This window comes from Corvus brachyrhynchos, unplaced genomic scaffold (assembly GCF_000691975.1).
Source record: "Corvus brachyrhynchos isolate BGI_N302 unplaced genomic scaffold, ASM69197v1 scaffold70, whole genome shotgun sequence".
NCBI classification, from domain to species: domain Eukaryota; kingdom Metazoa; phylum Chordata; class Aves; order Passeriformes; family Corvidae; genus Corvus; species Corvus brachyrhynchos.
This window is the reverse complement of record NW_008236217.1, coordinates 471,623-483,816: the sequence shown is the minus strand read 5'-3', so window position 1 is coordinate 483,816 and position 12,194 is coordinate 471,623. Positions and strand designations below refer to the sequence as shown.

Genomic DNA, 12,194 nt, shown 5'->3' with positions numbered 1-12,194 from the left:
TGAGGTCCTAACTTGCCACAATTTTTCTCTTATCAAATTAGTTACAAGAAATGCTTTACCTTCTGGCCAGCCTTTCAGTAAAGGGTGTAAGGAGCAGAGATCAGACTCTGACAGACAAACAGCCATTTTCCAATCTGAAGATTTTGAATTTGCATTAGTGATTATCATAAAAGGTAACAACTGCATTACTGCTTCATCTAGCAGTTCTTTCTTCTCTTTTAAAATCTCCTCTTTGACTAAAATTTTTACTGCTTGCTCCAAAACCTTGTACCTAAAAGAGCACAAATCATGTTGAAAATACATTATTCAAACATGCCGGCAACATTTCTTTGATCTGTTCGCTATTCTCCATGCTGATTTTCTGTATCTAAATAAGACCAAGAACAAATAAGGAATTAATGGGAAATGGTATGCAAATAATTGAACATCTCTCCTGTAACTCCGCATAAAAATAGTGTAACAAAAAGCATTTGCAGAGAAACATAGCTTTTTAAGTATTCTTTATAGTTACTTTTAAAAGAATTAATTTATATAGAAAGAATGTAGACTGAAAAAAAATCACAAACATACCACTTTCCATCCTTTGAAAGATCAGCTTTCTGGAAAATGTTCAAAAGACTTGATACTATTACTTCTGGATTGACTTGTTTCCTGAAAGACTGAACCATAATCAAGAAAAATGAATGAAAGTACAATAATATACAAAACAATTTACCACATCATAATGGAAAATGCATCTGCTATACCAAGTGAAAGCAGAGATCAAACATCACTAACTGCATTCCTACTGATGTTCATGTAATGAAAATATTATCAGGTAGAAAGAAGTAATAGGCTGCCCAGTATGCCCTGTTGGTATGCTAAAGTATGGAGAATTCACTGATTGTGGAAATGTTCGGTAAAATTGATAAACGATATGCAAACCACTTTATAATTAAATAAGAATTGCTTTTACTTAACATTCCATCTGGATCCCAATAATAGAAGGCACATTAACAAAAGATACTAAAGTTTAAAGGAGCACTCACGTGCTTCTATTCCTATTTATTAGCGATTGAGAATGAATGAACACACAAGACCAATTCCACTACTGCTAATAATATTCTCCACTACTACTAGCAGAAGCCATAAAGACAGTTACTCTAGCTGGAAACAATCAGTACAATGCATACCAGAGTCCTATCCAGTAAACCTGAGCTGGAGCTCAGGACTTTGCCACTATCAACTGACCAAATGACTCGCACATGGAAAAACTCAACTGAGCACCTCTCACTAGAGTAACGTCTTGTGACTGCACCACTTTCCATCCAAAAGACAGATAGCGTGGCTTGCCTTTTTATAGAAAAATGTACAGAATAAGCAGAAAGAACACCTCAAATAATAATCAAAGATTTAAGTATGCTTCAGGAGCCACTGAAAGAAAAAGAAAAGCAAAATTGATAAATTCAGTTTAATTGCCAACACTTTGGGAAGGATCAGGTAGCAGAGATTTGGGGGGTAATTGTGAGATAGCAAACAACACAAGTCTCCTAAATTTGTGCTGCTTTATCCTGTTAAAGGATAAAAGTCATATGCTAATGACACAAGGACAAGAAGGACAAGTACACAGAATACATTCCAGTCACACATTCAAGACCAGGTAAAATCTCGCATGCCAAAAGACACACACCTACCTCCAAAGAACTGAGAGCAGACATCACAACATCTCTGTTGTCATCCTTGAGCCGACCAAAAATTGCTTCTTCTATGAAAGCCTGATCAAAGCCTTCCTGAAAAAATAAAGGAAAACAGAGTCAAAGGGAAAAAAAAATCATTTGTAGGTAGAACAGCTAACAGGCTTTTAATGAAGTATCTGAATTCTAGTGGAAGAGAAGTGGTAATATCATCTAAATGCAACCTCACAGGCAGACTAACTTTCAACAACTTTTCAACTTTCTTTCAAAAGAAAGAAAACTAGAAATATTCATTAGCTTGGATTTTATCTTAGCATGCAAGCAGCTTAATAAACAAGAACTCTATTCAGACTCCAGAACATGGGAAAATGGTGACAGAAGCCTACTGAAAACACCATGAAAAGCAGTAAGGATGACAAAAGCACAGTTTCACATACCACTCATCTTCAACTGGTAAGTCTGGTAAAGCAGCTTTTTGAAGACATTTTACGTTAAGTCAGTTTTGTAAGTGAGAGATTCAGACACAAACCTTTGAAGTTTCAATAACATCTTTCAAATGCTGAAGAGCCAAGACCCGCACAGCGGGCTGAGGATGATTCAAACTCAGCAGAAGAGAGGTATCAGAGTCTTCTAGAAACTGAAATACAGATTTCACAGTGACCCCCCATTGCATGTTAAAAATACTTTAAATGCACACAAGGATAATGGGAGACATTGTTATAGCAGTTTTTTGTACCAGAAGAAAACCTGCATAATCTCGACCTAGAAAGTTAAACTACGGTACAATGATGTTGTATAACTGTTTTAAATTTGTCTTCTTCACTAATGCAGACAGTTTTTGGAAGATAGCTTGAAAAGTACAGTAAGCCACGGACACCATTATGTCCTAGAAAAGCATTACACTTATCTAAGGATTCTGAGAAAGCTCTAGTGACAATGTCAGTGTGACAGAGCACAGATAGAAACTGTTAAAAAGGCATCCCTGCTAGTCCAATTGCGTGCACTTATCTCAGGAACCTTAAAAGCTGGAAGAGAATCATATGCCTTTGTTCTGCATGCTTTGTTTTTCTGTTAATCCACTTGTTACTCAGACACAGAATCTGCACCTTTGTTAAATCAGTACAAAAATACAGGAAGCGCTTCTTTATGTAGTTTGTCATATTTTCCTAAGTGCTTTCAGTCTTTCAATCATTGCAAACAACAGCCATAATACTAACCATCTCTTATAATAAATTCCTTGGCCAGATCTGTTGCAGTAATGGTTATTCTGTGTTAGGCTGAGTTTCAATTGCTCTTCAGATAATGGCACAGGAAGAACTCTGTGGTCACTCTATTCTTCCATGTTACCGACTGTAAACATTCATAAAATCAGTTCAAGAAAAAGGACCAAGCCATCTTCTCTCAACAGTGATAAAGTTGTTTGTCAGCTTTCCCAAAACAGACACTTCTGACACTGACAGCATCCTTAAGTAAGATGAGGCCTTGCTGGGCACCACTGTGTTGTCACTATTGACCACTACGGTATATGCAGTGGCCATGTTTCTAAGGAAAAAAGAACTATTGGCAGCAATTGGAGCTGGTGAAAATGTATAAATTTAAACCAGTGAAAAAAGCTCACACTCACAAGTCCTTATGATAAACAAAAACTTAGAAGATCTGACAGCTTTTATTTTACCACAGTTTTGACCAAGCTCCTCCCCAAAATATTTAATCAAGTTGGGTTATTTTTTTTTTATTTGGGTTTTTTTTTCTTTTTTTGTGAGAATGGTAGACATTTTATTTATAAGAAGGAATAGAGAGCAGAACTCTGTCAAAAATCAGCCTTCTGACAGTATAACCATGTAAGAGCTGGGACCACAATCCTACCTACCTTGTACTTGCCACAGCTTAATGAAAGTGAAATAAATTGATGAAAAAGATTTTGGTCAGCCTCATCTGTGCAATCTTCCAGGTGCTTCTCCAACACAGAGTCTAAGGCTTTAGGATACCTGCCAAAAGACAAAACCATCAATATTTTCTGCAGAGGCTTATAGAAAAACGTGTATTTACAAGAGAAATGCAGGGAAAACCAAGGAAACTGAATGCACATGCATTCATCTGAACCAGATATTTTAAGTGGCTCAATTTTAAGCAATCAACCATTTTGTCTTAACACAGATGAACGAGATGCAGACCACTAGGATACATAACTAGCAGAGGTCATGCTACAAAGTAAAGAGCTGTACAAAGCCAGTAGGTCTGTGTCCATGTATTACAGTGATAACAAAATATGTAAGGACAGATCAGTAAAACAAAACTCTACAGACTGTGGGTCTGTCATAGAGAAATGGAACTTACTTTCTCTCAAGAAGTCTGATAAGAGGAAGGATCTTTTGATTGAGTGCAGCCATTTTGGTGGGATTGGATTCAATCTCTGTACCATGGGAGATAAACTCTTCAAGGAACTTGCTAAAATTACAAACAGAAGGAAAAGCCACTATGTTTTGCATGGTACTGTTCTCATTACTATTATAAAGCACAGTGCTTAACAGGTTGGAATTAATACACATTATTTACTGCAAGTACAGATTTGCTCCTGGCCTGAAGTTTCACTCTGTCCCACAATTACTCCCACAAATGCTAAAAGAATAGCTCTTCTGGGTTACTGAATGTTTAAATTTCAAAATCCACAAGCGGATTTAACTTATGAACTCAGAAAAACATGCTCATATAATCCTAATGCCATTGTCAGGAATTATTTATTATTAAACCAGAAGTGACTGCAGCACTGTGTAAGAAAAAGAACTGAATCAACTCACGAAGCCAACAGGCAATCTAAATCCTTTTCCAGTGGTATACTCTCAAGAATAACTTGAAGATGCTTGATGTAAATGTCATTTTCTGTCTCCCCGGATTCTTCTTGCTCCTCTAAGGACAATCATGAAAGAGGAACAATAGTTAGAGAACAGCCCCTGCATACTGATTAAAGCAAACAGCTTGTACAGGCATCATCCTCTGGTGAACCAAGCACACAGCTGGAAGACCACAGTGCTCCTTGATTACGAGCACTAACTCTCTGTGATCCATTAGCAATGCTTTATACCAATGTCGTTAAAATGCCAAAGCCTGGACTGCTGCCAATAAATTCAAGCACGCTTTGGAATGTTCCAGACCTGCTGCTAAAAGCTGTGCCAGCAACTTCCCTACAGCATTCCTTGGTGTGAATCTGGACCTTTTTAACAAAAGAGCTTTCCCAGACGCGATTCAGCAACAAGGCCACAGTGCAAACAGACTCACTAGTGCAGACACAGGCTGCAACTGCATGCCAGTCAGCCTCGCTGCCCCAAACTGTTCCCAGGCACATTTGATTCACTGGGTAAGCACAGTTGTCCCCTAATTAAACCACATATGGAGTACATGCAATCTACCCAAGAATGATTTCACAGCACTACAATAAACCTCTAAGAGTCAGAAAAGAGAAAAAAACCAAAAAAAACAACTGGAAAAACAAAAAGCAAACACACAAAAGCTCAATCAGGTCCTCACATGTATTGGTGCAGTTTCAATGGAAGAAGCAATTACACAGCTGTGACATTTACCACAGATATCTGTCCTTAAGGCTAGCCCAAGTTTTAAAAAGAACCTGTGTTAACTTACCAGTATCACTTTTCACAATGGTGTGAACAAGGTGAGGCAACAGGTAGCGGAGAAGAGGAGAGACATCATAACCTGCTGACAGGCCTTGCAAAAGTGTTACTAGTTCTGGAGTTTTGCACAGATAATTAAATGGCCTGCACAATGGAAAGGGGGAAAAAAGAAAAGTATGTATACTCATCCGGGTTACAAACACTTTCAAAACCACGCAGACTTCACGAGGATTCAATTTTCAGCATCAGGTAACAGCCCCACTGTAAGCAAACACTGCAATGATTCAAGGGGCTCCACTTCCTTAATGCCAGAGGTTTTTTAATATCCAAGAAGAAAAGAGAGTACTGCCAGTCATGTTGAACACAGCTGCTGCAATGGCACAGTGAACTTACCTAAGCTTTTTGCAAAGTTGGTAGTACAAGAAAAAATACTTCTATGAATTGCAGGAAGAGATATCCTCACACTGCAAGGAGCGTATCCAGCCCCCGGTGGTGGCAAAAGGGATGGGAAGTAATTGTGCAATGACAGATCCTCTGAGTAGAAGCCATTTCCCTTTCTGCTAACACAAAGCTTCATCTTGTCTCCTTTTACACCCACCTGGCTGGATGCTACATGCATCAAGCATGCCTCTCCTTAGGTCCTCACACCTGTGCTTTTTAACCTATGACAGTGTTCAAGTATCTGGAAGGTAATCACTCTATATATCCCTCATAAGATTTTTCCTATTGGAATATTGGCTCTCTGCCAGCAAGCAAATTCCATGTAGCATGTGGGACTATGTTCAAATGCATGTTAACAGCACAAGCCAACTGTTCCAGGGCAGGGCAGACAGATGGGAATGCACCTACCACATGTTCCTCCAGGAGAACACCTCACCTGAAGTGAGACCAAAGAAGTGGTGGTATAGAAGCACTTATGCTTCAGGCAATAAACTACACAAACTCAAAGCCCTTCCACTAAAGGGGCAGAACTTTTTTGCACTTTCCAGAAAACCTCTTACTTGACAGGGTTCAGTTTTGCATATTGACATCAATGACCTTACTAAGAGAAGTAGCAGGAGAAGGACCAAGAGATGACCAACTCGCACCACTGAGACTCCTTTGCTATAGTGAGCATACAAATTTTCAAAGTAAATTTTCAAAGTAAGCCAAAGGAACTTCGGAGCCCTTTGAAATGTCAACTACCAAAACTTCTGACAGGGAAGTATCCCATTAATGATGAGGATATAAAAATTTCAAATTATCCAAGTGCAGTTTGGAATTTTACAAAGCGGGAAAATTTGATTCATGTAGACTTACTTTTTCCCAAGCTTATCTCCTTTCTGAGTTTGTAGAAGTAGGTTCAAGCAAGCCAGCCCATCCCTGATTAATGAGGGCACTTTAAATAATGTCTTGCTTATCTGGACCATCAAGGAATGCACCAAGGAAGTCTCCACTGTCACTTTTACTGTCATCTGACAGATTATCATATATGTTGCAGCTCTGTAATCCTGTACAGAGGATTTCAAGCCCTAGAAAAGGAGATAAAGGTGAATTTTTAACACAGAATAACACGAAAGAGTACATTAACATAAAAACAATTTTTATTCTGACATCCACAGAATCACACTACGTTCTTTTCCATGTGTTAATGTTCAAGGTATTTATAAATTCCACTTCGAAGAAGAAAAAGCTGTCATGCAGGGTGCTCAGATAAAGAAGACACATTTATTAACTACTGCTCTGTTTGTTAACAAAGCCAACAGTCCTGGAGGAGAGAGGACATTAAAGCAGCCTGTCTACCCTGACTCCATTTCCTCATGATTTAGCATGATAAATCGCACAGCAAAGACATTCTTCAAACTGTGTACCCATTTCTCACAGCTCCATTCCTCATGCAGAGTAGAAAACAGTTCTTAAAGTGCTCATCTGAGGTGTGAAGAAACATTATTTCCCATGGACCCTCACCTGCCTGAGGTTTCAAATCAGGCTGAGTGGTGCAATATGTATCATACAGGATGTCTCTCTCAGATACCTGCAGATGCACGCCTGCAGAACACTGTACACTTCATCACACAGGAAGGAAACAGAGCTTCACCTACCTTTTGGATGTAAGGGAGCAGCAGAGAGACCATAGTGTCTGTTATCTTCTCTGCAGCTCCAAGAGCTGACACAATGGTGGAAGCATAAAATACAAGGAGAACTCTCAGTTGAGCTGAATTGCTGGGACACTCTGAAAAGACCTGGATCACAGAAAAGTATCAGTTGTTCAGACGTCAGGGCAAGTGGAAATGCATATATGGCTTCCCTCCAATCATCAGAATCTTAGAATTCCAGCCTGTAAGCTCCACCAGCTCCTGCTGGCACAACTTAAGTCATCACCTCTTGCAGCAGTAACCCTCACCAGAGGTTACTGCTCCTCCTCACAGATACAGCATATGGAAATGGGTGTCAGCGTAGTTAACCAGAATAAAGCAGCCAAAATCCCTCGTGATCTTGGTGTACTGCTCAAGACTCAGAGCTGGACAGCCAAGAAGCAAACTGGTATGTTTAACACCTCCTTCTACACCTATGAATAAATTCTGTTATTGTGTGTGCTTTGCTTAGTTTGACAGCAGATGCATCCCAGTTCTCTAAATAACTGGAACTGTCATACATCTTACCCTTCTGAGACTATAGAACTAGCCCTCTATTTGACATCAGCTGAAAAAAACCAAATAAATTTGCCCACCTTCTACCATTCTCAATTTTAAGTTCTCAATTATATTTGAAGACGTATATTTAAAACACCCATGAGAACCCGCAGGAGAGACATGGAAATTCAGAGCACAGTTACAAACTAATACCATGAGTTTATGAAAGAAATTAAGACAATTAAGTACTCTGAGGCAACACAGTACATAATAGAGTATTGCCAAATTCTTTTGTCATGGCTGATTGGTACTCAGCTGTTTCCTTATACGAAGTTCTGACAGACGGTCATCTTCACAAATTATAATAAAAGAAATCTTCATATTGTTTACTGATAAATGAGTCATTTTACTCTTTGATATGTAGTTCAAAATACTAAGAAATAGCACACTACTAGACAAACATGGGGAAGACAAAGTGACAAAGAACAACATTCTAGAACAAATGAACAACCTTCACAGATTTTGCCACCAGCCTGCAGATGAAATCCATGAAATCCAGGTCTTTGTAGCAGTGTGTAATGACAGTACCCCTTGCCAGTGGGACTCCAGGTTTCTTTACACAGTGAAAAAAAGTAAAATTAGAACACTCAGAGTAAAGCAAAGCACAGAAAGTAAAAATTACTATTATCTCTAGATTAATCCTACTGATCAGTTAACACCATTTAAATTGAAATAAGTACTGGATATCCACACATGGCTCTACAATGTTTTGCGTCTAAATTAAGACAGATGATGAAGAGAATCACATTTAATCTACATGCAAATAAACATACATCTTAGTAATTGATGTATCTTCCCAGCAGTAGCAAATACTTACACCTTAAAAGCATGCTTTAACTTAGACAAAACAGAGAGTAAAAAGTCAAAGCTTTTTAATATCAACTTCATCTCTAAAGAAAGATAACAGAAACAACACGTGGGCATCCAGGCTCCATTCCTGTAGTTAGATCTTTCAGTACAGTTCCACAACTAACCACATAAGTTGGTGGACCATATTCATAAGCAGAGTAAGAGTCAAGATATTATTAAATAAAATCCCTCAAGCTCCTCCCATTTTGCATCTGTTAAATACTTTACCCTTATTGGATCCATCCAATGCCACTTATGAGTTGGGCTTTTTATATCTAAAAGTTGAATAACTCTCACAAATAGATTAGTCTCATGATATGGCAGAACACAACCAATCAAACTGTCTTGATTGTAGAGATGAATGTGAAATCTAAGGAAAAGAACATACATATGGAGTTAAAAAGTATCTGGAAGTCAAAAAGGAAAAAAAAACCCATCCACATTCTTCTCCAAATACCTTGTTTACTTGCTTTTAAGCAAGACCTGACATGGTTGTCATACTGACTCAGAAATATGGTCCACCTACAGTCCAGAAACTCAAGGTGGCCACCAGCTTGTACGTGCTAGAAGAAAGGAACAGTGCTAAGTCCTTCTTTTCCCTCACTGTCAACCATTTTAGGTCCCTGTATGACTAAAAACTACCTTAATTTCTTCTGCATAGATTTCAATATTAAACCAGATGTTACAATAATCTAGTATGAATCTCAGTATAACAGATGTTTAAAAAATTGTGATTCAAAGGCTGTATCAAGAAAATCACCCATTCTTTCATGGTAAGTACTACACTTTTTGGATTTGGATAGGTTAATTTATATAAATAAATACAACATCACAAAATACTTGGCTGCTTTTTTCTTCACACCTTCTAACAAAATCTTGAAATAAGAATAGTTAGGGCTTATGGTTCACAGTTAATATTGAAAACTTGCTATTTTACGAAGTCCACTTCTAAAAGCACAATACCCTAACTGCCTCTCTATGTCTTCTGTAAGATGCCTAGGGCTGGGCAACTTTGGTGAAAGCTAGGCAAGGAAGTAATTGCTTTTATACAGAGTACCATGACAGGTTAAAATTTTCACAGAAATTCACCAAAATACAAAAATCTAATTGGCAAAGAAGAGCACCTGGCCCCATAAATACTAAGCCCAAATGCACATTATTAACATTTTGACCTGTATTTTCAGACAGCTAAAGTAAAATTATTTGAAGTTTTTGTCATTGGAGAAAAATAAATCTTGCATTTCTAGCCTTATCTATTGACAGGTAGGATATTCAGTGGATTACCTGTGAATCAGCCATTCAAGGCACTTCTGGGCTGGCTTAAGCATAAAGTAAGGGGACAGATGAATGAGGAACAATGAAATATTCTTATTCAGCTGCTGATTTACTGCTTTAGTCTGAACACTGCGTTCAAGGCCTTTGGATGTGGAACTAAACAAACTGGACTGGAACTCTTCAAATGAAGGATCAATCCCCATCAGCTCTTCTAAGCCAGTGCATCCTGTGGGGAAAAAAATAAAAATGGGAGGGATGCTTAAAACCCAACAGTTTGGTTCCCCAGTCCTACCTTCCAACCTCCTCACTGGCATATCCAACTTTTTTGCTATACTGGTATATGTCATCCTCACTAAGCAAACCAAAACAAACAGTAAAGACACCTAAGACCAAAACTTAATATACTTGAAGTATTTCTTAACCAACAAAGAAAAACAACATTAGCAACTATCAGCAGAGTGCTCTCGCAGCACTGAAGGCCAGCAGCATCCTGGGTTGTGCTGTCCCTGAGAGCACAGCCAGCAGGCTGAGGAGGGGGGAACTGCCCTTTCCATTTGTGAGCTGCAGCTGGAGCAGTGTGTGCAATTTTGAGATCATCAGTGGAAGAAAAACATTTCCATATGGATGTGAGTTCAGCAGAGGAATGCTGAGATGGTCTGGGGACTGGAAAACAACATACAAGGAAAAGAAGTAACTGGGTTTGTTCAGCGTGGAGAAGAGAGAGTCAAAAGGAAATCTTCCTGCTGTCTGCAACTACTTAGCAGGATATAGTGTGGGTTACCAAGAAGATGGAGCCAGACTCTTCTCACAGATGCACAGTGGAAGGATGGGAGGACAACAGTTGCAAGCTGGAACGTAGGAAATTCAAAGCCAATGTATAGGTTCTACTTTTTCTAACAGTGGAGTGATCAAACATTGGATCAGAGGTCCAATATTGGATCAGGGACCATAGAAACTCCATCCTCAAACTCAGCCACACAGTTCTAGAGGAACTATTTAAGAAACTAAAAATATGCTCTGTGTTGCATCAAATATATATCTACAGTCCCGTTACTTAAAATCAGTACATGATATCAATCTGCCTATCAATAACAAAACAGCTTTCTTATTCAAGAGTATCACATTCCTGGATAAAATTTTATACAAAAATGGAAGGGGATAAAGCATGAAGAATTTGAAGTGTGCCAACACTTCAACTTGAAAGGCTACTGCCACTGCACGTTATTTGTGACCATAATGTTACCCAAGAGCAGGGCATCAGCATGTTTTCATGAAACACAGAATTCCGGTCAGAAGGGACCTTGGGAGATTTCCAGTCCCAGGCTCTGCTCAAAGCAGGGTTAAAAGGGTCCCCAAAATTGGACCAGGTTGCTCAGGGCATTATCCTGCCAGGGTTTTTTTTTTCCAGGCACAATCTCCCTGGACAATCTTGTTAACTGCTTGACTGTCCTCACCCTGAAAAATCCTTTCCTTCTATCCAGTTTGAACTTCTGTTCTTTCAATGTATGCCCACTGTCTCCTGTCCTCCAGCCATACATTCCTGTGGACAGCCTGGTGCATCTCCTGGGAAGCTCCTCAAAGGCAGTGGCAAGCTCCTATGAGACCCATCCAAAGCCTTCTCTTCTCCAGACTGAATGAAACCAGAGACATTCCTCCCACGAACATTCTCTTATTCGGCAAATTCTCTAGTCCTTGAGCATCTTGGGGATCCCTGGCCCTTCTCCATCACCTTATCCTTACGTGCCCAGAAAAGTGCTCCTAGAGCGACTGCTCCATGGTTTTCTCAAGGACTGGAGTGATGCTGACTAGCCTGCAGCTTTTTGAATTATTCTTTTGGCCTTTTTTGAATACGGATTTGCCTTTCCTATTTATCTTGCTCCAGATTTTTTTTTTGCAGAGATTGTTTTTAAAACCAGTGGCATCTAAGCAGCCAAACTCACCGATGGCAAAAAAAGTGTCCCTGTCAATAGTCGCGGCTTCCTTGCAGTTGAACAGCAGCGATGCCACCTCGCTGCGGTCCAGGAGGCTGGGATCGTTCTGGGGAAGCGCCAGCCGCTTCAGCTGCTCCGCCAGGGACGTCATGGCTTCGCGCTTCGGGG

At 39.3% G+C, this 12,194-nt stretch overlaps 1 protein-coding gene across 1 annotated transcript in view; it reads right to left on the bottom strand.

Moving 5' to 3' along the window:
- The window catches only part of HEATR1 (HEAT repeat containing 1), a 35,856-nt gene extending 23,668 nt beyond the window's left edge, over positions 1-12,188 (bottom strand). Inside the window, exons 1-14 of the mRNA XM_017744766.1 lie at positions 12,036-12,188; positions 10,105-10,321; positions 9,049-9,190; positions 8,423-8,524; positions 7,381-7,521; positions 6,599-6,810; positions 5,310-5,443; positions 4,472-4,580; positions 4,011-4,121; positions 3,544-3,661; positions 2,203-2,310; positions 1,674-1,769; positions 571-659; positions 60-271 (exon numbers count right to left, since the gene is read on the bottom strand). Coding sequence (XP_017600255.1) covers positions 60-271; positions 571-659; positions 1,674-1,769; positions 2,203-2,310; positions 3,544-3,661; positions 4,011-4,121; positions 4,472-4,580; positions 5,310-5,443; positions 6,599-6,810; positions 7,381-7,521; positions 8,423-8,524; positions 9,049-9,190; positions 10,105-10,321; positions 12,036-12,177 — 1,933 coding nt within the window. The 5' untranslated portion in view covers positions 12,178-12,188. The remainder of the gene's footprint in view (positions 1-59; positions 272-570; positions 660-1,673; positions 1,770-2,202; positions 2,311-3,543; positions 3,662-4,010; positions 4,122-4,471; positions 4,581-5,309; positions 5,444-6,598; positions 6,811-7,380; positions 7,522-8,422; positions 8,525-9,048; positions 9,191-10,104; positions 10,322-12,035) is intronic.
- Positions 12,189-12,194: the final 6 nt, after the last annotated feature.